This window comes from Emydura macquarii, unplaced genomic scaffold (assembly GCF_026122565.2).
Source record: "Emydura macquarii macquarii isolate MOO-44397 ecotype Brisbane River unplaced genomic scaffold, CSIRO-AGI_Emac_v2 contig_3348, whole genome shotgun sequence".
NCBI classification, from domain to species: domain Eukaryota; kingdom Metazoa; phylum Chordata; order Testudines; family Chelidae; genus Emydura; species Emydura macquarii.
The window spans coordinates 5,052,339-5,079,889 of NW_027133485.1; the positions used below are offsets into that span (position 1 = coordinate 5,052,339).

At 60.1% G+C, this 27,551-nt stretch overlaps 1 protein-coding gene across 1 annotated transcript; it reads left to right on the plus strand.

Annotated features, from left to right (window-relative positions):
- The first annotated feature begins 2,634 nt into the window (after nt 1-2,634).
- On the plus strand, nt 2,635-24,080 carry TINAGL1 (tubulointerstitial nephritis antigen like 1). Its single transcript, XM_067533755.1, has 12 exons — nt 2,635-2,766; nt 5,723-6,048; nt 8,698-8,761; nt 12,747-12,839; nt 14,069-14,183; nt 16,460-16,583; nt 16,996-17,146; nt 17,751-17,940; nt 18,085-18,130; nt 19,004-19,127; nt 21,225-21,264; nt 21,846-24,080. Exons 2-12 carry the CDS (start codon nt 5,745-5,747, stop codon nt 21,987-21,989), a joined length of 1,395 nt encoding a protein of 464 aa, XP_067389856.1. The 5' UTR covers nt 2,635-2,766; nt 5,723-5,744; the 3' UTR covers nt 21,990-24,080.
- Nucleotides 24,081-27,551: the final 3,471 nt, after the last annotated feature.

Genomic DNA, 27,551 nt, shown 5'->3' on the forward strand with positions numbered 1-27,551 from the left:
GCTTTTCATCCGTAGATCTCAAAGCACTTTATAAAGGAGGTCGGGATCATTATCCACATTTTACAGATGGGGAAACTGAGGCACGGAGGGGGGAAAAATGACTTGCCCAAGATCACCCAGCAGGCTGGTGGCAGAGGTGGGAGTGGAACCCCCAGTATCCCGAGTCTCAAGAGCCTAGGTTATCGTTTTAAGACATTAGCTGGTCAAGGAAAACCCTTGGCTGCTCCTAAGGTATAACTTGCCCATGCTGAAGCCTGGTCTGCATTGGACTGTTCTAGCATGTTAGCTAACACCTGCTGCCGCCATCACACCTTTTATCTCTGGACACAGCCTAAGAGGCTGGGGATAAGTGTTACCCACCACACTCCCTTTCACAGCTGCCTTGGGGATCTCCCCCTGCTTAGCAGGGGCCATGGCTTAACAGTCCCGTAAGGGTGATCGAGCAAGATGTGGCGAGGGCACCCGTAAGGACGGGACCTTAGACGTGGGTCTAAGGGATTCTGCGAGCCAGATTTTCAAGGGCTCTCAGCACCAATGTACTGAGCACTCTTGAAAATCTGCCCCCTTATGCGGCACCGCAGTCGGATCTGAGCTGTTCTGAAAATCATGCTCCGTGTCATTCACACGGGGAGCAGCTGGAAGACGTTTAAACACGAGCCCCACCTTCCACCTCCTCTCTGAACTTAGCGCCTATGCTCAGCTCACGCCCCTCAGCCTGACCAGAGCTACAGTGGCTCTAAAAGTGAGCGGTGTCTCATTGAGGGCAGGTCACTTTGTTGATCGCATGCCCTGATAACTCCCCTGGGTCAGCTAGCCTTTTTGCCTAGATGTTTCATCTTAGGGTCTCAGAGGGTTTTCCATAGGTGGATAAAGAAATATGACATCCCTGTTTTGCAAATGGGGGAAACTGAGCCACAGCAAGAGGAAGTGACTTGCCCAAGGCCACGCAGTCAGTCGGTGGCTGAGAGATAGAACCCAGGCATCTGGATTTCCACTCCACTGCCCTAGCAACCAAACCTGGCTGTGTCCCCAGTTGGTGGCTGGACTACGCCCAACTTTGCAGGTGCCCTGTACAAGTGGGGACACCCTGTTCTGCCGTTACTATGTATGGACTGGGATGTAGGTGGACAGACGGAGGCTGCTCCCTCTGCTCTGTTGATCGATGCCCCAAGCAATTTGGACAGCCCTCCTGAGCCTGCTCACATACACTAGTGTAAATCAGGAGTAACGCCACTGGCGCCAGTGGAAATGAGATCAGAATTAGGCCCGTTATCTCTGTCTCTAAGTTCTAAGGCACCTGTCACTTTGGTATCTTGGCTCTGATAGTCCAGGGTTCACATTCCCACCCATTCCAAGAAAACATTTTCCCTTCCTCTCTGAAGGAGGCACTTTCTCCTTTTCCCAAGGGGCTTCCTTATTAACTAGGCCCCAATCTACACTTTAAAATGTTCATTGATCTACCTACAATCACTTGGGGTGTAAAAAATTCACACTCCTGGGCAACTGTAGTAAAGCTGACCTAACGCCTGGCGTAGTCACTTGCTACTGCCACTCAGGAGGGGTGCGGATTATTTACATTGACTGGAAAAAACCCGTCAAGAGAGGAGGCGTCCACACTACAGGGGCTGCAGCTGTATACCTGCAGCCGGGCCGTGGGAGTGCCCGGACATGAGATGCGCCCTGGGACTCTGTTGGCGAGGCAGGATTCGATTTTTGCTGGTAAATGTTGGTAAACATCAATTTCACCGCACACACACAAAGGATCTTGCCGTCAATAACTCGCGTGATCTGGAGCCAGGCAAAGTAGGAAAAATGCTGCTTGAGGATTTCAACCTCTGAACTAGGCTTGTTACAAATGGCGTGGGGAAATGACTAGCAATGCCAGGTAGGACTGGGCGATTTAGGGTGATTTCCTCGGTATATTTTGACGTGCGATGTTGACGGTTTGTGTCTGAACGGTTTATAAAGCTTTCACATTTTGAGTCTTCATGTGATTTGCTAATTATCTGACCCCCTCCGTAATTTCCTACAACTACAAACATTTAAATCAATAAAAATCGGGGGGGGGGGAGGGGAAGAAATGCTTAAAAATAAATGTCTATGTGAGCCATCGAAATTATATATTAAAAAAAAAAAGTCCAATTCTGCCAACCCTAAGTAGGCCTGAGGAGCAAACTGCAGCACGGCCGCTCCCCAGGGCATTATTTCAGGCTACTGCAGCCAGCCGGGAGCGTATCTTTCGGTGAACGTGCAGGGTAAGTAAGGTGTTGATTCTCACGCCGGCAGGTTTCTTGCGCCTTCCTCCGTAGCAGTGCCGCTGTCAGAGACGGGTCTGGACTGGAGGAATCGTGGTCCTCATCCATTCCGGTGATTGTGTTGCCAAGGGTTAATTGGGATGCAGCGAGGTGAAGAAACTGCTGGACTTGGAACACAAATCAGTCAATGAGCTCCCTGGAGCCTCAGCTGTTGTCCGGGAAGGTGGAGTCCCGTTCTGGCCCGCTCTGTGGCCAGTGCAGCCTTTCCCCCCTGTAGCCAGGGGAGGCCGGCTGAGAGCTAATGAGTGGAGGTGGAAAGGCGTGTGCTACATAAGGAGTGTCTGCCTGGGCCCCTTTGCACCAGTGTGTGTGAGCGAGCCAGGCACGGAGGAGTGGCTCAGCTGCTCTGTGTTAAGAGTTTCTGTCCTGCAGGGGGAGGACAGGAGGAGGACGAAGAGGGCTTTGGCTGGCAACCCCAGACCGCTGCTGGGCTGGGGCAGGCACGTTTCAGGTAAAATCATCTTCTTTCCTCCCAGGGAGCTGGGCTGTAGTGGGATTTCCCTCCTTCGTGTGGGTTTTGCTGTAGCTATGGGCAGCTGACTTCTGTAAGAAGTGGGGTGAGGGGGGGAAGGAATCGGTTTCATGGATTTGTGACTGATTTAGAGGAGGGGACGAGACATGATTTTGTTTCTTTCAGACCTGGCTTCGGTTTTGATTTAGGTTCCCAGCTCGTTGCACTGCAGGTGGCTTCGCTGGGGTGAACTTTGGAAGGCTTTGCAAATATTTTCCTGGGAAGACGCGCTGTCGGTGGGGGTTGTGCGTAGTGGGAGGGTTGGGGGGGGGGGGCAGGTTACTGGGAGGGACTGGGAGAGCCAGACGGCTGTGGTTGCTCCTACACTCCTTACCACTGGTGTGTTTAATAAAGGTGTCGCAGGGAGACCAGAGCACATCTGCAATCAGCCAGCTGCTAAATCCGGAAGGCAGGGTGTGTCTGGGCTGGTGATGGAAAGCAGAATTCCACTAGTTTTTCTTTGCTGAGCTCTTGGGGGGAGCTGATTTTTCCCTTTTTGCAAGCATCCTTTCCCACCAAGCACGCACCCCATACTTGACAGATCAGGGCAAAGTCTGTTCTCATGCAGCACCCCCCACACTGACTTCAGGGGGGTTGTAAGAATGTAAATGAGATCAGCATTTGGCCCTGCATTTGCAGGGCGGACTTCACCCAGCACTGAAATGCAGCCTCGTCTGGGGTGGGACATAACTGTTGTGTTAGAGTCACCCGGCCATGCTGCCCTGGGAGTGCTCGCCCAGCAGTGAAATGCAGCCACCTCTGGGTGACCTGCCGGCGGTGTTTTACTGTCGCACAGCAATGCGACTGCAGATGGGAGTTTAATTACCACCGGCCACCAGATTCCAAGCATTTTCATGAGCCTGCTTTAGCGTCGCTGCTCCGGGATTTATGCTCTGTGCTGCTTGTTTCCATGATGCCCCAGACCTGGGTCAGAGGGTTAAGCTAACAAAATGAAGGCAGCTTGCTTACCTTGGAGCGGGGGAGCAAAGGTGCTGGCAAAGATTGAAATTCCTTCCTTGCCTTTTGACCTTCAACCCCTGCTGCCTAAATTAGCTGCTGAGACCTGGCAACTCATCACATTAAGTCCTAGATCACAGCACTGCATCCACGCAGATGCACATTCAACCCCCTTGAGTGGGGGAGCGACAGGCCAGGGAAGGCTGTTGTTACCCAAGTGGAGGGCGGGATTGAGCGCAGGCTGCAGCTAGGAGCAGCGTGGACTAACTGCCCCTCCATAACTCTGCTCCTGTCCCCTCATTCCTGCCCTGCAGTCCTCCCCATTCGCTCTGTCCTGCGGTCTGGAACGCCACCCTGATCAGAGACGGTGAGAGAAAAGCCAGATTCTGACCCATCCACGAGCAGTGCTGAGAGGGAAGGCGAATAAAACTTCTGGGCAGGAAACGGAGCGAGGGGAAGAGCTGCAGGAACATCCCTGGGGCTGGGCATTTGGGGGCGATAAGCTCCCAGCCACTCACATGTCCAATTATTTGCCCTTCTGGTGAGTGGGTGGGCCACCCAAAGAACAAAACCCGTTTAATTCACCCCTTTGGCTATGCTGGTGCAAACGAGGGAGGGGGAGATGCTCTGGTTTCAGATCAAGAGCATCATATTTTGAGTGAGTCGAAGGGTACAATTTGCAACGTGGCTTCGGAGCCTAAATTCGACTGATTCTGAGTCGTTTCGTTTTTAATGGTTGAAGCTTTTAAAAAAAAAAAAAAAAAAAAAGACTCCAGCTAGGTGGAAATGAGACCCTCTTAATCCGAAACCGTGAGTCGAGCTCCACCGTCACAGAAATAACGGACTCCGTGTTCGGCGTAGCCTAGCCCACAGTTGCAGGGCCCTCGGTGGGCTATGGGCTTGTCTTCACTTGATGAATCAACACCTTTCCTGCTGGGAAAGCACTGTCTTCCTGGGTGGTTTCCATGGCAAAAAAAAAAAAGGAGGGGTGAGAATCTGTTCTCTGCCCCACAGTACTTAGGATGAAGCTATGTGTTAAATACCTTCCCCCCACCCCATGAGTTTCCACAGCAGAGTCTCTTCTGCCAACTGGGCGAGCAGCTGGGCAGTGTTTCCCGCTCTCCTGCACTGGGGCGCAGGGGTGCACCTGTCTCGTGGAGAGCCATTCACGCTAGCCCCGGGAGGGTTTGTGGGGGTTCGTTCCTGGAGCCCTGACGGCTCCCCGTGAGGATGGTTCTCTGCCTTCGCTCACCCCCGCCCCCCACTCACTGGTGCTAGCCCTGCCCCACATCCTACGAGGCTGCAGGTGTGCTCGCTGGGATAGCCAGTGGCTGCCCCAAGGAGCAGAATGGGTCGTGGTGTCGCCCGGCAGCGCTGGGGTGGACCTGTGCCGCGCTGATGACTCGAAGCAAGCGCAGGGGGCAGGTGGCGGTGTGGGCCGGCTGTCCTCCCAGGAGATCTCGGACTCGGGGCTGGGACTTCGGAGGAAGCCAGTCGGGAAGTGGAAGGTTGTGTGATGGGTGGGTGGGTCGTGGGGGGATCAGGAGGTGGATTATTCCTCCCCGGAATGGGAATGAGGGGGCAGATCCCAGCTACATCTCGTCCTCGGGCTGGGCAAAGCTCCGTTCCAGCATCTCCTGGCAGCCACCAAGTCACCAGCCCCCACAGCAAGTCTCGGAAGCTCTGGGGCCCGGGACGAGATCACGGTGACCCTAAAGTCCCTGGGGGACTTGCTGTCATTAACCCTTTCTCTGCTGAACCCCGCTGGCAATGTCGGGGCAGATTTGAGCATGGCAGGGTGGAGCTGGGGGTTCATCTCCCCCCTCTGAGCTCTCACTCCAGCCCTAGGAATGAGGGTGCGGGCCCGGAGGTGCCCGTGTCCACTCTGGACCTTGCGTTACACCTGTCCCGTCCTCCTCTCTCTCCCTGGTCGCTGCAGAGCCGGGGACATCAGCCAAAGGATGAGGTTGTTGTGGATTCTCCCGACCCTCTGGCTGTTGGCGGCAGAGGATCTCTCTGCCCGGAGGACACGGACCCGGAGGGAGCTGGCGCCAGCCTTGCACGAACGGGGGATCCGCGACGCCGGCGGCTCCTACTGCGAGAGGAATGATGCCTGCTGCCCCGGCCGGGACGACGCCTGCACCGTGCCTTACCTGGATACCATCTGCTACTGCGACCTTTTCTGCAACCGCACCGTCTCCGACTGTTGCCCTGACTTCTGGGAGTACTGCCTGGGCATCCCGCCCCCCTTGGCCGTGCACAGAGGTAAGTGGGGAAGCCCCCCCGCCCGCCCGCCCAGGGCCTCTGGGTATCGCACGGGGTCAGTGGCACTGCAAGTACCATCCCTCATACGCGCAGCTCCGTCCCCCTGCCCTAGAGCGACCCCCAGAGCTCAGTTCCGCTCACCGGGGCCTCTGTTCCCTCTCCAGCCCACTGTGCTGCTGTCCAGGCAGCCAGCCCCTATCCCCATCCATAAGGGGAACACCCCAGGGTCAAATCCCCTGAGACGGGGAGGCAACTCCCCGTCCCCCTGCTGGTCTGCTTGGCAGCGGGTTGCCTTTGGATCCTTGCTGCCGGACGCTGCCACTGGCCCGTCTCGCCCGCCATCACCCTTCCCGCAGATCCTACTTAAGATACGCTCATTTCCTTGGCAGCTGCAAGGCCTCCGCCCGACAGCGGCTGGGAACGTGCGCGCTTCACACACGCACACACGAGCTGCCTTTCTCCGGCTCCGGGCTGCAGGGGGAGAGTTGCCAGCCGCTTTTCCTGGAGCTCTGGAACCCCAGAGATGCTGGGGGCTGGGAGACTCCTGGGACTGGACGGGAGATCCCGGATCCTGCTTCTGGGAAAACCCTGTCCCGGGACAAATGCCAGTGCAGAGGGAGACCATGGAGGTTAGGCTTCCTTATGCCCAGGCTGACTTTGGCCGGGGGCTAACTGAGAGCAGGATTTGGCCCAGTACATTCCAGTTCCCTCTCTAGGAACACAGGGTCAGAACCTCAGCTGGGGTAAATCAGCGTCTTCACTGGAGCCCAGGTGACTTACACCAACACAGAATCTGGCCCACATTAGCTACTGACCATTCCGTGGGGCCCGTCAGCTAAAGTGCAGCCTGTGGGTCGTATTCCACGCTACATTACGCCAGCGTAAAGCCAGGTAACACCTCCGCCTTCGTTAGACTCCCTCCAAAACGTCACCTGGGGCAACTGGAAACAGAATTCGACCCTGCCTAGATAAACGGGTCCCTTTTGCCCGGGGCTGAAATGCAGCCAGTTCTGGGCTGGAGCCTGGCAGCTCCCCCACAGCAACGCTGCCCGGCCAGTTGGGATGGAGGGGGGAAGGAGAACATCATGCAGGCTACGGCATTGCACGGGCAATTCCAGGATAACGAGCCGGGCTGGAGTTTGGCCAGGGACGTGAGTTATAGCCCTACCCTTGGAAACGGGAGCTTTAATTGTCAGGTGAGCAGGTCCTTCCGCTGAGAGCAGAACCCGCTGCCGCTCGCGCTCATGCTGTTCAGAGCCCTGCACGCGTCACTGTACAGTTAACCCTGACGTACAGACTGTGCCGCCGCCTTGCTGGCATCTGATGGGCTGCCTTTCCCGCCCTCTAATGCACGTAATAAAACCGCTTTCTAAGAAGCCATTGAGGAACCAGGCAGCTTATCAATATGAATAAAGCGTTTGTAACTGGCTTCTTTGTCAGAAATGTTTCCAGGCCATGTGGCGTGCGTGGGCGTCTTTTCTGAGCTGGTCTCTCACATGAGCTCAGCCTGTTAACGCCACGCTCTGGGAATGCGGCAGGGTCGCACGGTAATGACACAAACCACTGTGCTCTACTTACTACGTCCCAAGGGGTGGGGGGGCCTGAGGCTTGGCCCGAGAGGGGGCTCTGTGGTGGCCATGCTGGGGTCTGAGGATCCCAAAGCAAAGTGGCATGCGGGGAGCTGGCTTCTAAGCCAGGGGGCAGATTCTGATCGGTTACGCTGGGGAGAATCCAGAGTGTCTCCAGTGGCGCAATTCTGGATTTGGACCCTGTGCAGCTGAGAGCAGAGCCTGGCCCCCTGGTGACTGAGCTGTGGGGAGCAATCAGAAAAGCCCGGGGCGTGTTTACGTCAGAGGCGTGCCAGGCATGTGTCACGCCTTGGACACGCTTCTGAACTTTATCTGGCAGGGAATCCAATACCGCACAAACAGCCGCCACTGCACCATGGCACATGCCCTGAGTCAATGAGTCAGAGGGTGATAAGTTGCCCCCCCACCCTCCGCTTTGTCTTTAATTGCACTTTGTACAGCTGCCCTGGTCACACCTAGCGGCTGGGAGACAGCAAGGGAAGTGGTGAGTTAAGGGCCTGCATGGTTGAGATGCTGCAGGGCAATTCAGCTGGGTCCTAGCAACACCTGTGTCGCTGCACCCCTTGCTGGCCCCGGAGGGGAGTCGGAAGGACCTGGCTTCTGCTCCCCGAGACAGAACTGAACCCTTTCATGCCCTGCGAAGAGCTGTGCCCCCCCCCCCCCCAATACAGCTCAGGGAGGCGGGGAAAACCTGTCTGAGATTGGCTGTGATTCAAATATTTCCAAGGCAAACACAGAAAGAACCGTTCTCACCGGGGATTAGTTTGGAAGGGTGATCCAGCGGTTAGGGCACGCGCCTGGGACTCTGGAAACGTGGGCTCCACTCCCTGCTCTGCCACAGACTCCCCGTGTGACCCTGGGCGACTCCCTTAGCCTTTCTGCATTGGCCAGTGATGCTTATGGTCCCCGTCCTGCTCCTTGGAAGCCAATGGAACGCTTTCCCCCCCTGTCCGCACGGGGAGTTGAACCAGGCTCTGGTCGCAGTGATCGAACTAGCCTCGTGTGTGTCCTTGCACGCCAGTGTCTCACCAGGTCTGTTTTCCACCTCTCTCCTCTTCAGATTGTGTCCGTGGGGGACAGAAGTACCCAATCGGAGCCACCTCCAGAGAAAACTGCAACCTCTGGTGAGTCACCAGCTTCCCCGGCTCCTGCGTGCCAATGGCCGGGTTTCGTGCTGGGGTCAGGCTTTGCTAATTGTTTCCTGAGCTGCTCGTGAGCCGTTTGCCAGCAGCTGGGTCAGATGACTCGGGTTCCTTTTGAAAGGGCAGAACTGGGCCTGCTAATGACAACGCCCCGAGCAGCAGCACCGTGCGTCAGCCGGTAGGAAGCTCATCGGCGGGCCCAGCCCATGTCTGGGACCAGGCAGCCTAGAACTGAAATGGGAGGGTGCCGCGTGTACGGGGATCACAGCTCTATGAGGACATGGGCTGACCATCTCTGGAAATGCCTCCCCCGCCCATTCCTCCAGCCTTTGATACTCCGCTCCCCTCCCCCCGTTGCAATTGTCCCTCTCCACAGCCGATTCTGGCTGGCATTTTATCAGCAGGAATGCGGGGGTGGGATGCAATCAGTGTGGAAGCAAACTCTCTTCCCCAGCCGGTTCCCAAGCTCCTGGGGCTGGGCGGGGGTCAGCCCCTGCTCAGGGCAGGGGCTTTAATACGGGCCAAAGGTTCCCAAATCCTGCATTTCCTGCAAAAGGGGACGTGTTTCCCAGCAGGGCTGGGTCTTCGGGGGCTGAGTGAACACTGCTCCTGCCAAAATACGTCCAGTCCTGACCCCACAGAGGACTTCATAAGCCGTGCCCCATCCAGCTCTGACTCCAGCTGTGCCTGCATCGTGTGTGATCCCAGCTATCTAGCCATCCATCCCCAAGTGCTGACACACCCCTCAGGCAGATCCAGCCCTGCTTTGGCACAGAGTTTTTCCATCCATAAGGAGCCCCAGGCTGCTCCCCGGCCCAGCCTCCCCCTCACAGCAGCATCGCAGGGCCCGTAGGAAGAGCCGGTAGGCGGCCTATGGTTGCCGTAAGCAAGAGCAGCTGCTGGGGCTGCTCTAACTTATGCCCGGGGTCGCTCCAGCCCCCAGAGCAGCCTGGCGGCTGGGAAGTGGCATGAACATCTGTGGAGCTGCTGCTGGGCCCCCGTGTGCGGCGCGCCCCAGGAGCCGGTCGGCGGGCTGTCCATCCAGCACCTTCTGTCAAGACTTCCACACCAGCACCGCCGCCCTCCCCCCACGCCAGGGCCCGCTCTGCTCCGCTTGTCGATTCGGTTCCTGAGAGTAAAGCCGTGTCTACACGCCGGGGCAGTTCCCCGGGCTGGGGGCGACGCTGTGGATTGCAGCAGGGCCGGATCCTCTCGCCAGGGGCTAATCACAAGATGCTCCAGTAGCCTGGGCAGCGCTGTGCAGCGCACGGAGCCCAAACAGCAAGGCGGGGGGAGCAAAGGACTTGGCCAGCAGCCGGGAGGCAGCGGAATTTGAACTCTGCATTTTTGCGTTGCCTCCTGGACGCAGGGCAGGCGGAGCGATCGCAGGCAGGGGCGGGGGGGAGGGGGGGCGGAGAAGAAGATCCCCCTGGGATTATAACACACAGAAGGAATGCTGGGCCTGAGAAGGGAGATTGCGACCCTCCGGCCCCCCGGGGAGGGTCATCATGGTTGTTCCTGTGCCCCCTTCTCACGGCACAGATGCTGGGCATGGAGAGGGGGAATCTCCTGTCATCGCTGGGGCCAGGACGGCTGGTTACCCTTCAACCTGCTGATGGTTTCTAGCAGCTTATAAACCCTCTCCTCCCCGCCTGGTTGCTGAGAGCTCCCTGGAGGCCCCACTGATCCTGGGCAGCTGGGGGCAGGGGAGGGAGCAAGTGCTCCCACCCCACCAGACCTCCATGGGGCTGTTGAAAGCCTCCTCCTGCCTGTCTGGCACCCACCTGGCTCCGGGGCCTGTCCAGGCAGCTGGCGCAGGGAGCCAGGTGTGGGACGGAGGGAGAGATCCTTGCTTGGCCAGGAGAGGGGCGAGGTGGGAGGGACCAGTCCCCACCCCCAAGCTCCTTTCTTCTCCCCCTCACTTCTTTGCCCGGGGGGCTGGGGGGCACTCCCCTACCCGGGCTGCGCTCCCACTCCCTCTCCTGTGGGCTGCAGGAGGTGGGGTGGACGGCGTCGCTATCCCCGCCCCAGGGGAACGTCTGCCCAGCGCTGCCCGCCGAGACCGGCCAGGCTGCCTGGCGCACCCCGAGGCGTGACCCTGGCAGCGGGGGAGCGGGGGCGCAGTGGGCGTCCAGTGCCCCCCAAAGGGGCAGTCGTCCCCTGCTGGGAGGAAGGCAGGGCGAGATCTCCCCATCTACCTGCCCCGTTTCTGCCCCGCGTCCCGGGGGGGGGGAAGGATTAAAGAGGGAGCCCCATGCTGGCAGGGGCTGGGCCCAGTGTCTGCGGAGCTGCTGCCCCGGCTCAGTTCTGTCTATACTTGGATTGCTGTGTCTGGCAGCTCCTTAAAAGGAAGGGCTGGAAAAGGAGCAAAAACCAGCGGGGCTCTCGGTGAAAATACCAAGCATTGCTTGGAGCGGGGTTAATGCTGGAGCAGGCTTGTGAGAGCTCCCTGCGGGTGCCAGGGGATCGGAGGCACTGGAATGGTGGTTCTGTTGGAGGAGGGAGGGACATTCGGTGCCTGTGGGAGTGAGGGGGGCTCAGGGGTCTGCTTCGTGCCCCCCCCCACCCCTCCAAAGCTCTTGCGCTGCACCCTGATCCTGAGCTGCAGCCTCCCCATGGTGGGCTCCCCACACAGCCCTGCAGCGTGGGGCACAGGACACTTGCCGGTGCGAACTAGACGCCGTGGGGGCTGCTCTGTCACTTGACATCTTGCAGGCAAATGTGAGGGCTTCCGTAACTCAGCCATGGGTCCTGGTCCCCCCACAGCCAACTGCAGGAGTGGGTGGGCCAGGTTCTGGGGCCCACAACGTGCAGGTCAGAGAAGAGGATCGGGATGGTTCCTTCTAGCCTTAAATTCTCTGAGCAGTTCCTGCTATTCCTTTCCGCCCCAGCTCTTCTAACGCAGCTCAGGCCTGGCATGCACAGGAAAGTCATATCGGCGTAACGCCATCGGGTAGGGGTGTGAAAAATTCACACACCCCGGGGGCCGGAGCTGGGCAGACCTCTCCCCCGGGCAATGGAAGAATGGTTCCTTTGACGTGGCTGCTAAATCTTCAGAAGGCGGGAGACCCTGCAGGGACGGAGAAACCCCTCCTGTCACTGCCGTCTGCGTCTCCACGGCGGGCTGACCTAGCCCCGGCACCGTGGTTTTGCCGCTGCAGTGCCCGTAGTGTAGACGTGGGCTGACGAGGTTTCTGTAGAGGTTTAGTGCAGACTCTAGGGCTCTGTGGGTTTAACACGGGCTGATAAACTAATTGCAAGGCAGCAGTAGCTGCTCTGAACCTTCCCTTCCCCAAACTGGGACCCAGCCCAGGAGTTTATTGATGGTTGTAAAAGCCTAACTAACTTCCAGACTCATTAGTTTTCCTCCCATGCGCCTGTGCCGTTCCAAACGCCAACAGGGGAGCAGGTCACAGTCTCATGCAAAGGGCTGATTTCAAGGCCTTTCTGGCCCCGTTTTGCAGACCCCCGTGGTTCCAAAAGCGCAGGGAAGCGTCCAAACTCGTTATTGCTTCTCCGAAGGCAGCCTCCAACCCATTAAGTGCCGGCTTGTGCACGGAGAGTATGTAGATGAGCTGCGGGGGGAGGGTTTCTTGGGGGGCCAGGGGGTTGCAGGAAGGTTTTGGAGTTGACCTCCCCAGCTGAATCACAGCGGTGAGTTGCAGCCGCTCTGGAGCTGTTATCTGAGCAACAACGGATGCAGCTTCTGTGGAGATCCAGTGTAGGCTGCCTCCCCAGGGCAGCTCCCCCAGCTTGTGCCGTGGGCAACACGTGGCTGAGGCGGCTCTGTGTCCAGCCAGGGAGCGAGCCAGAGGGAACAACTGAGCCCGGCCACACACGACAAATCTCTAGCGCAGGCAGACGCGTAGCGGCTCCGTCCCGCGCCGATGGCAGGACCCTGTCCCTCAGTTCCCCAGCTGCACCCGCTTCCCTGACTGACCCTTCTCCTACCTCCTTCCTTTCCCAGCACCTGCAGTGGGAACGGCCAGTGGGACTGCGAGCAACACGCCTGCCTCATCGATGGGGAGATGATTGATGCCATCAACAGAGGGAACTATAGGTAAGAGCCATTTACCAGGAGGGTGGGGAGGAACATTTGCCGTGGCCTTCAAAAGCCTGAAGGTTGGAGGTGTCGGTGGTTCACTCTGGGTCCAGGGGACAGCCCAATGTGCTGAGAAACCTGCAAAATGCTGGGCCAGGTTCACTGTCGGTGTTTGGGTCATAGCAGCACTTAGAGCCCCCAGCTGTGATCCTGGCCCTGTTGTGCTAGGTGCTGTACATGCACACAGCAAGAGATAGCGTCCGTCCCGCAGAGCTCACAGTCCACATAGCAGAGCCAGACACGAAGGCAGGAGGAAGGAAGAGGTAATTACAGAGGGGGAAATGAGGCGCAGAGACTTTGCCTACGCTGGGCACGTGAGGCTTAAAATTCTGCCCTACGCCTCCCGTCCTGGTGGCCGGTAAATGAAATATCCCGATAATTGTTTCGATGATGTTTTCAACACGAACTGGCCCCAAAAGGCAGCCCGGTTTTTTGGGGGTTTGTTTGTTTTTTGCAAAAAATGATAAATTCCAACCATTGACCAAATTTTCATGAAAAAAAAATCTCAAGTTTTTTTTGGGGGGGAAGGAGGGGCCGTTTCTTGTTTGAAAAATTTAGCTCTGCTATGGGGGACAGCCCCTGTGCCCCAGTGCGTTGGCGCAGCATCACGGCCGGGGTGGGGGGATGGAATCTCTCCTTCGAGTGTCTGTCAACCGACACGCAGCTAAACGCCCCTGAGCACCCACAGCACAGATGGACTCGGGGTTCAAGCACCAGCCAGACACCTGGGTTCAGTGCTGACCATTGCTGTAGACAACTAGTGTGACCCTGGACAACCCCTTAGCCTCTCTGTGGCTCTGTTCCCAGCTGTGCAGTCGCCCTGCCTCCCAGGAGCGAGGAGAGGGTAAATGTATTCAAACTGGGGATGCTGTAGTACCTAGAACAGTGTGGAGACGGTTTCATCTCTGTGTAATGGACCAAACCAAAGCCCTGGGCTTGATCTGAACTGCAGCTCTGCAGTGAACTTGGCGGAGAGGAATCCGCAGCTGAGATGCCCAATTGTTGGGCCCAGCACCCCAGGGTTTTGGTGCAGGCCCATCTCTGTATTGAACACCCTTGTGCCCCGAAGTAACCCTCCTGGGGGTGTGGGGCTTCAGACTGAGCCAAGCAGTGCCTTCCGCGCCGGGGATCGTGAGCGCGCCGGGGGGCTTTGCTCTCTAACCGGACTCACGCCCATCCCTTGCTAGCTGGAGAGCCGCCAACTACAGCCACTTCTGGGGGATGACGCTAGACGAAGGGATCCGCTACCGGCTGGGAACCATCAAACCGCCCAGCACCGTCATGAGCATGAACGAGCTGCACGTGAGTCTGTCTCGCCTGGCCCCGGCCTTTCTGGACTGGGATGAGGGCGAGGGCGGAGGGTTGGGCTACGTCCCTCTATTCTGCCTCTGGACTGTTTAGCTCCTTTCCCTGGTTGCGGCACTTGGGACTCACACTGGCATCTTGTGCTTCTGTCTGTAAAACCCAGGAGGCGGGGGGGCTACATGTCGGTCACTGCCCAGTAACGGTGGCCGGCTTTGAAGGCTGGCTCAGGGTGCAGGCAGGCATGGGCGCGTGTTCTCAGGCTGCAGTCTCCCCAGAGGAGCCCTTGGTGCAGGGATCCAAAGCCACGCGTCCCCAGCTCAGCAGATCCAGCCTTTTCCTTTCCTTCCCTTGTTTGTTTCCCGTCGGAAGCGAGGTCCGTGCAGGCCCCCAGGCCCCTGCCATGCCGCTGAGTCTGCAAAGCCAGCCTGCTGCACGGTGCATTACCCTGGACACATTCTGTCCCCAGAGGCTCCTGCTAGAACAAACACGCGGGCAGGGGCTGCCGGTGGACAATGCTGACATCGCTGGGGCCGAGGCGAAACGTCACCCGGGGGCTCTGCTCCCATCCGGCGCAGCCCAGTTGACCGTGCAGGGCGCCCCGCCGGTGCATGTGGCAGGGCGACGGGCGCTGCGCCCGCTCGTCCTTTTCCAAGCACGTTCTTGGAGAGCAGGATAGTGTTTTTCCAGTGGGGAAGGGGGGTGGGCAGGAAACCCAGGCTTCAGCGGACGGGACGGGACAGGACGTTATTGCAGCTCGCGCTATTGTTCGCATGCTGCCCTTTCTGTTTGTCTCTTGGAACTTCTCTTTGACCTGAGACGTGGGGCTTGGCTAAGCCAGGACAGGAAGCGGTGGGAACAGGGCGAAAGGCCGCCGGCTGTGGGGCGGGTTGACTTCATTCTGCTTTCCCATGCCTGGGGATTCCCTGTACTCGTCGGAGCCAGTTGCGGGGGCTGTGTCCACTCGAAGGCGGGGGCTGCCCCCGCCCGACACGTGATGCTGCAGCTGGGAGGGGAGCAGCTCTTGCCTTCGTGCCCCTGCCGGGGTGGCAGAGGTCGGGGCAGGGGGAGGCAGCGTGCTCACGTTCCATTAAGGACCGTGGGGGCAGCGTTCCCAACAGCGCCTCCTGTGCGTAACCCTGGCCAAGCGTGTGGGGTGGTTGATCCACATCCTGCCCTGCTCCCGCTGAAGGGAACTAGTGGAGGTTGGTGTCAGAGCCCAGGGGTGCAGGCTGGCTGGGTACCCTCTTGCCGCACTGCAGGGATGGGGCGAGCCTGTACGGTCTCCATCGCCGTGGTGTCTCCCCACCTTGCCGGCTGTGGGGGGCCTCTTCCCACCAGGGAAGGAAGGAAAATCCAAGCCCAGTTGGTGTCGGATGTGCCCAGACCGGAGCCCTGAAATCGTCCTGTTTCCCACAGCCCCTTCTCAGGAGCCTGGACTGCGGCTGCTCTTAGCCAACCCCAGTCTCAGCGGATCACTTTAGTCCGGGCTCCCGCTGGGAACCTTGAGATCAACGAGGCGCAAGGGCTGGGGAGAAGGGGAACTTCACTGTTGTTATGGGCTGGCTTTGTTTTTCTTGGAGTGCACCTATCACTGGCCTCTGGCGCGAGATCACTCGGGAGAGAATATAGCACAAACATCAGCGTGGCTTCCCCTCTGTGCCCCGGGCCTGCGTACCCAGGGCAGCACCACAGTCCAAGGCTGCAGCGTCCTCCACTCCCCTGACTGTGTATTTTTAGAGACGCTTCCTGATGGCGCGGTAACGCATCCGCCCCGGTGAACGGCTGGCGGGCGGGTGGGAGGGGGTCTGGCCACCGTTGCACAGGAGGGACACCTGAATTCATCCCAAAACGAAAGGCAGCCATTTGTCCTGTGACTGGAGGGTGACCCAGAGACGTTTGCAATTCAGCTGGGTTTAAAGGAAACCTGTTGTTGTTACAGGAGCCCTAGAAGCCAGAACCCAAGCTCAGGGCCCCCGGGTGCTAGGTGCTGTACACACCCAGTGAGAGACAGCCCAGTGCCTTCACCCCCAGCCCATCTGCAGTTTGTCTGCCAGGCGGGTGGGGGTTGATTGCCTGCTTGGGAGAGGTTTGGATCCTGCAGGATGCTTTTGGAGGGGAGGGGGCGAAGGCTCCTGGGGAGCGGGGAGGAGGCCATGGGGTATCCTTTCTAGAAGGGCTCCTCTCTTGAATGCAGCCTGGAAATCCAGCCGCCCTGGGCCGTGGTGTCCCTAGTCACTTTGCCCTGCTGAGGCTTCCTGTCTCTGCTTCTGCAGATGAGCATGGACACCAACGAGCTCCTCCCCAGCCATTTCAATGCAGCTGACAAGTGGCCCGGGATGATCCTCCAGCCCCTCGACCAGGGCAATTGTGCCGGCTCCTGGGCTTTTTCCACGGCAGGTGAGATGCCCGTCATGTGGGGACGCCCGCAGCATGCCCTGGCAGGAGGCTGACGGGTGGCAGGTGCAGAGAGGGGGGCTTCTGCTGCTAGACCTGGTGCCAGGGCTCGGGTAGGGGGGCGGCTGTGACACTCGTGCCATCCTCACCTGCTTATGGGAGGATCCCTATCGCCCCCCCTCCGGTTGCTGCCCTGGATTGGCCTGGTGGGTGGAACGGGCCCTGGCTCCCAGTGGCCCCTGGCTTGATTTTGCAAAGCTGGAACCTCCAGCAGCTTTGGCCCGTCCTGAGCGCCAAGGGCCAGCTGCTCCCTGCCCCGTATCAGGCCCATGGGGGTGAGGCTGGGGACCGGGGAGGGGAGACCGGTTGTTGCTGCTGCCTTAAAAGCCTTCTAACCGTGTGAGTTTCCTCCAAGCGGTGGCTTCGGACCGGATCTCCATCCATTCCATGGGGCACATGACGCCCGCCCTGTCCCCCCAGAACCTGATCTCCTGCGACACCCGCAACCAGCAGGGCTGCAGTGGGGGTCGGATCGACAGGGCCTGGTGGTATCTGCGCAGGCGAGGGTGAGTGGGGCCGCCTGTGGGGCATGGCTGCATCATTATCCCCGGGGCTAGGCCGGGTTGAAGGGCATTGGCAAAGCTTTGGGCAGGGGGGAGAAGCCCCGGAGCGGGACAGCGGGGGAGGGGGCGGGGGGTTTGGGGCTCGGATAGCGGGGGGCTGCGGCTGGGAGCTGGGTGTGGGGAGGGCAGGAATAGCAGGGGGGCTGAGGCTGGGATTGAAGGGCCCTGACCAGGCTGTGGGAGCAGGACAGGGAAGCCCAGGGTTGGGATCGAGGGGCGCTGGCGAAACCGGGGGGGGGGGGGGGGTGAGAGTGCGGGACGTGCTGCACCGTGCCCAAGAACAGGCTGAGGTTTCCCAGAGAATTATCCATGCCCCCACCCCCCCACCCCACCCAAGCACCGGCACGGCCGCCTTTAATCTGAGATGCCAGCGCCCTGGTCCATCCATGCTGGAGCTGCACCGGGCATCCCGGCCCTCCCTATCCCATCATCAGCCCGTGCCAGGGGCCGGGGGCCAACCTGTGGGCGGGGCTTGCTGGGGCTGGCGCTCTGTCCCCACGCGCTGCTGTACGTCCCTCTGTAACCGGCCCCCCATCCCGCCTGCCAGGGTGGTGACGGACAGCTGCTACCCCTTCACCAGCCGGGAGAAGGACAGCGCCCCGGCAGCCCGGCCCTGCATGATGCACAGTCGCTCCACGGGGAGAGGGAAGCGACAGGCCACCCAGCGCTGCCCAAACCCCCAGACCCACTCCAACGACATCTACCAGTCCACCCCCGCCTACCGACTCTCCTCCAACGTAAGTGCCGCTGCCCCCGCCCCTGCCCCGGGCCAGGCTGGGGGGGTTGGGCCGAGCCCTCCGCGGAGCCCAGCCCCCGAGGGGTTAATGCCGGCTGGACCCGGGCTGCCGGCCTCGTGACCCAGCCCTGCTCTGTGTTTGCAGGAGAAGGAGATCATGAAGGAGCTGATGGAGAACGGGCCCGTGCAAGGTAAGGGATGCGCTGGCTGGGCTGGACCCATCCAGCCCCTGCCTCAGGGAACCCCCTCCCCATCCGACTCCCATTCCCCTCGTGCATTTTTCAGTAACGACTGAAAACCAAGGGCCATCTCAGTACCCCCCCAAATGGGCTCATAAACACCCTGCACAACCCCTCCACGCACATGTGCGCCCTTCACAGGGAGGGCGATGCTGTTTAATATTTAACAAGCTGTTTGATTGGCTAAGTTCCTCTGCTCGGTCAATGCGTAGTAAAGTCGCAATGAAGCTGATTAATGATCCCTGGCACTGAGGACGGCTTGTTACTAGGACCGTTTTTCAATGATTAACTGCAGGGAACTGAGCTCAAATTGCCGTTGGTTGGATTTTTAATTTGCGTGACCCTAAATTTTGTAAAAATCTCCCTGGGCAGTCCAAGCGGGAGGGAGAAATCCCGCTCGAAAACCCTGCTGTGTTCTCCCCATCTGCACTAGGCACCCGTATATTTTCAGCCTGGCTGACTTTCTAGATAAGCAACTAAACAACACAGAACAACTGCCAGACCTGCTTGGGGGGGAGAGCACAGTGTGTGCCTCTCTGCCCGAGCATGCTGCGTTAACTCCGCCTCTCAAAATGGCCCAGGAAATTTAAAGGTGCAGTGTACACAATCTCTCTCCGCCAAGGCCACCTAGCCACCGGCACCAGAGAAGCTCATGCTGGACAGATGATAGAGAGGGCATTGCTGGGGAAAGAAATCTGGCCTGAAGGGGATAGCATGGGCCAAATCCACCCATTGGCGTTAATGCCTGCTGAGACCAAGGCTATGCCACCTAGATGACGTCCCCTCGCCCCGGTGGTAACAATTCTCTCTCCTCCCCGTCTGCAGCCATCATGGAGGTTCACGAGGATTTCTTCGTGTACAAGAGCGGTGTCTATCGGCACACGCCGGTGATGGCTGGGAAGCCGGCGCACCACCGGCGACACGGCACCCACTCGGTGAAAATCACAGGGTAAGGAGGGCCGGCCGCTGCCTCTCGTGCGCACGCACCTACGCCAGCGGTGTCGGGCAGGGTCCCGTGGGCGCCGGAGAAGGTGTCGGAGGGAGAACAGGGCGTGGGCGACGGTTGGGGTTGGAGGGGCGTCGAGGTGCGTCGGGGGGGCGGGTAAGGTGTTTGCGAGGCGAGCGGGCGTGCGCGCTGCGGCCCGAGTGAGGGGGCGTTGGTGAGAGGCTGCTGGCTGGTTGGGTGTGTTTGCGGGGAGGTGTCACGCTGAGGCACTGGGCGGTGTGCAGAAGGGGCAGGGCACTGTGTATTCTGGAGGGCTCCGGGGGGATGTCTGCGGGGCTCTTCACTGGCTGCCCTGGCCTGGCCTGCGAGTGGCATTGAACGCGTGCCAGGCGCGGTCTCTGGAATGAGGAACCAAAGTGCGCTGTGGGGCCCTGCAGGGAAAGCAGAGGCCCGAGGAACGATTGTTGCCAGACAGGATCACTCCCCTCTGGGGCGGGGGGGAGGGGGGAAGCGGGGGGAGCTTTTCCTCTGACGGCAGAGAGGCAGCTGGGCAGTGGGGCCCATTCTCCCCAGGACCAGGCAGCTCATGTCTGGGAGCCCGGGAATCTGGGAGTGGGGGACTGCAAAGCGGCTCCCCACCTGCCCAGCCCTCGCAAATAGGTTTCCTTTGCTTTAAGAAAAACACGCTGGGGGGGGGTGAGGGGGGTGTAGTTCTCATGAGAGCAGGAGGCTGCCGAGGCCGGGCCCAGGCTGGCATAGCTGTGCCAACCTGCCCTGTGCCGTCCTCTGCTATTCCGCCCCCCCCCCGAGCAGGGTCTTATCCGGCTCGGCAGGTCGAGCCGAGCGCAGCATGGCAGCATTGGCCAGGCGCTGGGGCGTCGGCCCCCCTGGCGGCAGGACTGGCCTTGCAGGAGAGCTGTGGGTTGGGATTACGGGGCACTGACTAAGCTACAGGATGCAGGGGCACCCAGGACTGGAATAGCAGGGGCTGGGCGTCCAGAGAGAAGGGCCCTGGCGTGGGCAGGGAGCTATGCCTAGGAGAGCAATGGCAGAGCTGCTCAAGGGCCCAGGGCTGGAGCAGCAGGGGGCAGTGGGGGGGGGAGTGAGGGGCACCAGGTTGCCCCGCCCTTGCCTGCACTATTCCTAGCTCACGCATCCCTCAGCACTTGGCTCACCCCTTCCCACTGCTGCTCCACCTGGCTGGGTTCCTGCAGCTTGTCCCTCCCGCTGCATGGTCCTTGGGCGGGAGGCCTGGCCTCGGGGGCTCCGTGCCATCTCCACGAGCCAAGAAACCAGCAAAGCTAAACAAACCCCTGGCCCCGGGACCTCTCCAGCCTGTTACCTAAATCTGCGCGCTGCCAGTAAACAGAGCGTCGCTGTGGTTACCTGTTCCAACACCAGCAGCAAAACACTCGGGACAAGCGACGGCCCCGCTCGGCGTGATGGAAAAACCCGAAGCTGAGCGCAAGCCCCGGGCAGACAAACAAGGGGCGCGAGGCTCTTCCCCCCGCGTGTGCTCTCCAGCTGCTCACGGGAGAGTGGCGGGCGGCGGCTTGCACGAACGGCCCCGAATCACGGCCAACCCGTCTCCACGTGTGCGCTGGGGCTGGCGCGCAGGGTCGCCTCTGGTTTGCCCCCGGGCACAAGGCAAGGGCTCCCGGGGATTGTTAACAGGACATCAAGTCTTCACCCCCTGCCCTGGGGTTTGCTGGGTCAAGTCGAACCACGCTTGGGAGCCAATGAAAATTAAGGGCTCAGATGCGCTGGGTGCCTCTCATCCAAGTGTCAGGGCCCGCTGTGCCCCGGGAGCAGAGGGGTCGTGGACAGGCCATGGAGACTGAGTTATGCAGGAAAGGTCCTTCCAGATCAGGGGCTGGGGAAGCTGACCCTGAAGATGAAACGCAGGGCTTCACCCCCAGGGCATTCCAGCCACTGGCTCATCAAATGCATCCCCTTGCCAGGGAGAAAAGTGCCCGAACTTGGCACCGCTAGCTTCTGCTGCGCGGAGGGGCAAGGGGCTGGATCCACTGGGTCTGCGCTTCTCCCCTCCCGCCCCAGAACCACGCTGCTAATGATCTGTTCCTTTCCTTCCTGCCGCAGGTGGGGAGAAGAGAGGACGCCCCACGGGCAGAAGTACTGGGTGAGTGCCGCTTGCGTCCTTTCCTTAACCCGACCGTCTGCAATGGAGAGCCCTTGAAAACGCCGCCCCTCTGTGCTAGGGGCTGTGCATCTAGGTTGGGGAGCGGTGGGAGGCGTTGGAATGCCACGGGGCAGTCGAAAAGGCAGAGGCAGCTTGACAGTCCTGAACTGCAGTGGATGGGGGGCCAGTGCCACAAGGGTTGGCTGTTCTTACCGTCGGGGGATATTTTCACCGTATTGCACAGCTTCGTGAGTCCCGGTGACACTGCGGAGGTGCCATCCACCCACACGCCACAGGCCCTCCACACGGGGTCACTTCTCTAGCCGTCGTCTTGAGGACGGCTGAAGATCTCCCACGTGGGGAGGGCCGTTTGCTGTGTCCCGGGGCCACTAGACGCTCGCTAAGGCTCAGGAGCCAGCGGCTTTGTTCAGCACGTGTGACTGGGCTGCAGGTCTCCCCAGGACAGCCCAGCGGTTCCCGGCTGGCCGGCCTGCGGCTGGCACAGGAGCAGAACGGGAGCCGTCGAGGGGCAGGGAGACTTCAGACTTAGCTGCTGAGGTCTTTTGCTTGCCTCCCCGCAGGTGGCTGCGAACTCCTGGGGCAAGCAGTGGGGAGAGGACGGCTACTTCCGCATCGCCCGGGGCGCCAACGAGTGCGAGATAGAGACCTTCGTGGTGGGCGTCTGGGGCCGCGTCAGCGTGGAGGACATGCGCCGCCGGAAGTGAGCCCGCCGGGACGGCCTGGGGAGGCTCTTCCTCCCGCCAGCCCGCCGCCCGCCACGACCCCAGACTGTGATCTGGACCCAGCCACAGACACCTGCGGGAGGCTCTGCCTCTGTCGCTGCCCCCCCAGGGACCCGGCAGGATCCCCAGCCAGCCGCCAGCCTCTCCCAGGACTACACAGAGCTCAGCGAGGCCTGGCACCCCTGGGAGGATCCCCGAGGACCACCAAGGAATGTCTTAAGAGCGGAGGCCTTGCCCTCTCCTGGGGACGGACCCTTAGCCCCTCTGCCTCGGCCCTGACCCGTCCCTAGCGAGAGACGTGCTGTCAGCCCTGCTCCGCGGCGAGGCGCGGGTCTGCAGTCCGGCCTGGGGCCTGTCTAGACTCCTCGGGCAGGGCTTTGTGCTGCAGCGTCCCAGCGCCCAGGGACGCCAGCTCCTCGGCCCGCGGAGGCTCGCCCGTCACCCTGCTGCGGGGCTGGGGCGAAAGCCGGGAGTGAAAGCAGGACTCCACACGGTCCCTTGGGCCCCCCGTGGGGGAAGGGAGACAGGGCCACTCGGGCGGTCAGCCAACCCTCATGGGAACAACGCCGCTACCTTCGGGGTCCCCCGTGTCCCAGCCCCGTCACCCATCGCCCGGCTTTTCCCCAGGGGTGCCATGGATACGGAGGGGACCCTAGGCCTTCCTGGACCCACCCCCCTCAAGAGACCAACCTGCATTTAACCCTTCCATCTTCCCGGGACAAGCTGCCTGACCCTCGTGCAGCAGAGCACGAGGGGTGCCCCCGAGCCATGCCCAGGGTGTTTGCCCCTTTGCCTCCTTCCAGGAGATGGCACAGCCAGCACGAGGAACTCCAGCCTTCCCTGGGGTTAGCACGGAGCCGGGGAGAGGGGGGGTACTCCCAGCCAGACTGCCTGGATGGAGCTGGGCAGGGCGGTGGGGGGGATAATTGACACCATCCCAGTCATTGTTCACCTCTAGCTTCCCCTCAAGCCTCGCTGTTAAACACCCCGGCCAGCAGGTGCTGTCCAACAGGTCCCCCGGGAGCCCACCCTGCTCTCCTGCAAACAGTCCACTCCAGTCCCCTGGGGATCTCCGGCCAACCCCCCCATTTCCCACAAACCCTCTTCCCCCCCCCACCCTTCCCCAGCCCCCTGGCCCTTCAGCCTCCTCCTCCTCCAGGCCGGAGCGGCTCTGATGCTCAGCGCGGCGCCCTGTCACCACCAGGGCAAGGCTGGGTTTCTGCTGACACCAAGGACGCGGTGCACTGGCCCGTGTATTATACAGGCTGAGCGCTTGAAAGTGCAGCCCCAGCCCCCCCTCCCCCCTGGCTTTTAACCCCCACCCCACGCTTTGTGCTGGACAGCAGGGTCTTAGCGCCTAATCCCAGCCCGGCTCAGCTGGCTTTGTTGGGAGCCCCAGCGTTGCTCAGATGTTTTCGCTTGCTGCCGTCGCTGGCTCTGTCCTGCGCCGCGCCCGTAAGCTGCAGCCTTTTATGTCAAAGAAGCCGAGGCTTGTTAAAACAGCCCCTGTGCTTCCGCCTGACCGGACCGGCAGCTCGGGGAGGGAGGGCTTAGAACTGCCTGGTCCAGCAGCCGGGCTTCAGAGCGTGGGGACCCCAGGGGGGGCAAGGCAGCAGGCAGACTGCAGGGGCAGAGATCAGAGCGAAGGCTGGGGCTAGCGTGGGACATGTGGATGGCTGTGCTGGGGGACACGGGGGGCAGGACGGAGAGGAAATGCAGCATCCTTCTGCACTGGTCTCTGGGGCAGGCCTGGGAGGAGGGGAGTCTGGGTTGAATTAGTTCCTTCCCTGGGGTGGACTCTAACAGCAAAACAACCAGCCAGGAAACCTCCCCCCTCACCCCATGCCTTAAACCCTCCAGCCTTCTGCTGCCATCGGTCCCCCCCGGCCACTCCAGTTCCCCACCGGCCGATCTCTGCCCCGGCTGGCCAGGCCTGGGAACTAGCGGTTTGGCTCCGAAGGGCATTCAGAGGCAAAACCCAGGGACCAGGCGGCTCTCTGCGCTGACGCTGGGACGCAGAAGGCTGTCAGTGTCAGGGTTTGTGGGTCCAGGTCGGGGCAGAGCTGGAGCAAAGCCAACTGGGACCCCTGGCTTCACGGCAGAAGCCTGGTGTCTGACGTTTCTGTGGCAAACTCTCACACCGGCCCTGGTGTAGGTTCCCTGCTCCCCTTCCTGATGCTCCCCAGGCTGAATTGCTTGTCCTGCCTCCACCTCCACCTCCTTGCCCATTTGGGTTTATTTTGCCCTCTCTGCCCAGCTGCTGCCCCCTTTTAGCAAATCCCCATTGTCCGGCTCAGCTCTTAGCTGCAAAAACCATCAAAAACTGTGAAATCCAATTGGCTGCTCCTCCCTCCCCCAGGCTCCGTGCCCATCACTCCGGCTTCCTGGCTGCACTGGGAAATCTGTTTCCCCTTGTTCAAGAGGGGGTGTTGGAGTTAAGGGCAGAGCCAGCGCTTCTGTCAAAGGCCTTGAGGGCACTTTTAAAGAGGGCGCCTGCGAAATGCAGGAGAGCACACGCAGCACCCCTCTCTCCGTATGCAAACCTGCATTTGCATGGCCAAACAGGCCTTTGCCTTGTGCACAAGTGGGCGTTGTGCAGTAGGGGATGAAATTTGCCCCTGTGCGGACGAGGTAGCACACAGCCTATGGACCGCTTGTTGAACCTACCCTGCGCCTTGTGCTGGCCGTCTGCCCTGGGGTGAATTTCACACCAAGTGCATTGGTGGAGGCCTTTAACGCCTGTGTTTTAGTTGTGGAGCCACATAAAACCGGGCCCCAGAGGCATGGCAACCTTCTTCCACTTGCCAGTGCAGCCAGCTTCAAACAAGGCCTCTCGGCTACGGGCAGCTTTGTGCGTCCAGCTGCTGCTGCATCCAGCTGGGAGACGTCCTTCCAGTAAAGTCACGCAGCTCCGGTGATGGTCTTAACCGCGCCTAGGGTAAACTCCTCCGCAGCCTCTCGTTTTTCCGAGACAATCAAGGAATCTGCCTTGTCCATATGGTGCTAAAGGGTCCAGTGCAGGAAAATGTCCATTACCCAGGGCCTTGATTTGGGGAATTTATCCTTCTGTCGGTATCAGTGGCAGAGCCGCCACCATTGACTTCAGTGGGAACTGGCTCAGGGCCGTGGGTCGCTAATATGTTACACTTCACCGTGTTTGCTGATGTACTCACGGCTTCCCCAGGGTGCCGTGCGGCTGGGAGCCATGCGCTCTCTGTCTCTCTCGCCCGATCCAAAGGGTCGTTGCTCTCAGGCCAGCGTCCCCGTCCACGCGGCAGAGAAGGGATCTGGTGTCCGAGATGCGGCCGACGTTCTGTCAGGACAGTCTGGGTTCTGAGAAGCTGCCCTCGCCCGGCTTGGCAGCGAGTCTGTATCCAAAGACAAACCACGAACGCAATCCGCCGGCCTAGCGAGCGATCGGGCTGTACAGAGGGGTTGTATTTTAAGAGTCTTTCGTATTTATTGTGCTTTTTAATGTTTGTCCATAAATTTATTGACGCCTCTTACGAGCACATGTTCCTTTCTTGCCCACAAAGCGGGCCTGGTGTCCACTGGTCACGCGTGAACATCCGTGGGGGTCCTTAGCCCGCTCCGTCCTGCTGCCTGGAAATTCACGCTTGGGTGATTCAGCGATGTTAAAGCCAGAAGGGACCGCTATGATCAGCGAGGCTGACCTCCCGTCTAGCCCAGCCCATAGACCCTCACCTGATGACTCCTGAATCCAGCCCAAATATCACCGCTGAGCTGGAGCACCTTCTTTTGGAAGGTCTCCCCCTCTCCCCCTGTGCTCTTGATGTAAAGCCTGCAAGCAATGGAGACTCCACTGCCCTGCCTAGGTCAATTCCATTGGTTAATCACCATCCGTGTTAAAAAGTGGTGCCTTCCATCAGTTGAGCTGCAGCTTCCAGCCATGGGATCTTGTTCTACCATGGGCTGCTGTGCTATAGCTGCCCTCTGCTCTCAGAAACCACGTCCCTAGCTAGCCAGCACTGGATTGCATTCCTTTTATTAGACATTCAGCCCTGAGGCTGAGCCGGGGATGCCCCCTCATCCCGGGTGCTGCATTGCTTGACACGCTCTGCCAGGTGAGGGACAGGTGATTGAGGAACCATCAGAAGAGAGTAAAAGAAAGCAAAGGCTAAAAGCAAATCCAGTGAAAGGTCAGTTTCAGGCCACAGCAGCAGAGCACTAACGAGCTTTGCCATTGGCCAGAGCATAAGTCTGTATCAAAACCCTCATGCTTCAGGGCATAAGCAGGTAGGGGTTAGGAAGGAACTTCCTCTAAAGGCAGATTATTCTACCATTGTCCATGGGGGGGGGGGGGGGTGAGAGGGTTGCCTTGCCCCTTCCTCTGACCCAGCTGCTTCTGGCTACTATTAGTGACAAGATACCAGCTAGGCTGCCCCCCCAAGCCAGTCTGATTACGTTGGAGTCCCTGGGCTGGCAGGGACATAGAGGTCCTTGGGTAAAAGAACAGGCCCGGGGTTTTGCTGGGCGCTGTTCTTGGGGCTGGACTCTTGCTGGTGCGCTGAACAGCTGCAGGGCTGTAGGTGGGGAGCTGCTGCTGATCACAGAGCACAGCGTGGCACCCCCTGCTGAGGTGTGCTGCAAGCTGGGCGTGGCGGAGCAGGGAGGAGAATGATTTAACCATCCGTGGCCATGGCGCGTGGGAGGCCTGGTGTGAGTCCAGCCTCATGGGGAGCTCACAGGTGCCAGAGGGAGACAGGAGCCTTTTCTTTTCTCCCCTGCTCACCGTACGACTGGGGTGCCGGCAGGCCGGGCCGAGGGAGCTCCCAGCTGCTCCTGCCCCATGACGTGACCCCACGTGTTTCCCATCTCCAGCAGCTCTTGCCCAGGAGTGGGCAGGCACAGGGTGTGCACGCCACGGTCTTTGCTCAGCCATGCGGGAAACTGCTCCCCAGTGCAAACACCCCCCCCCCTCACTGGGGCCTCACGCCGGCCTGCTGCAGCAATGAGCAGCGTTTCTGTTTGCAGCTCCTGCGCTGTCAGTTGATTTTTCCACTCCCCTCTCCCACGGTTCCTGGCCGCTATTGTTTTCCGAGGCCTGGAAATCTCCCTGGGCCTGACACAGGGAATTCTTTGCATGGCTGCAGGGCTCCGGCTGCCCTGACCGGGCTGACAAAGGCAAAGTTGCCGGCTTTCTGCCTCATTAGCTGCTACTCGCTGGAGCTGTGGCGTAAGACCCCCCCCTCGCCAGGCAGGTGCTGACAGATCAGCCCGAAACCTTTGGGGACCAGGGACGGCCAGGCACATGGTGCGGCAGGGGAACTGGCTGTGCGGGGCTTGGAGGAGCCGTCTCCTCTAGGGCCCCAGTACTGAAGCATGGGTGGGGTGCGGTGGGGATGGCTCAGTCCCTACGTGCCTGTCCCTAAGCACCTGGGGCTCCCCCTCCCCACCACACAGCACAGGCTGTCCCATGGGGCTGCCAGGAGCTGGCGAGGGGTCTTCTGTGGCATTAGGTGGCAGGCCAAGGTCACCAGTGCTTTAGAGCCGGCGTGACACTGGCAGACCGGGTGCCAGCGC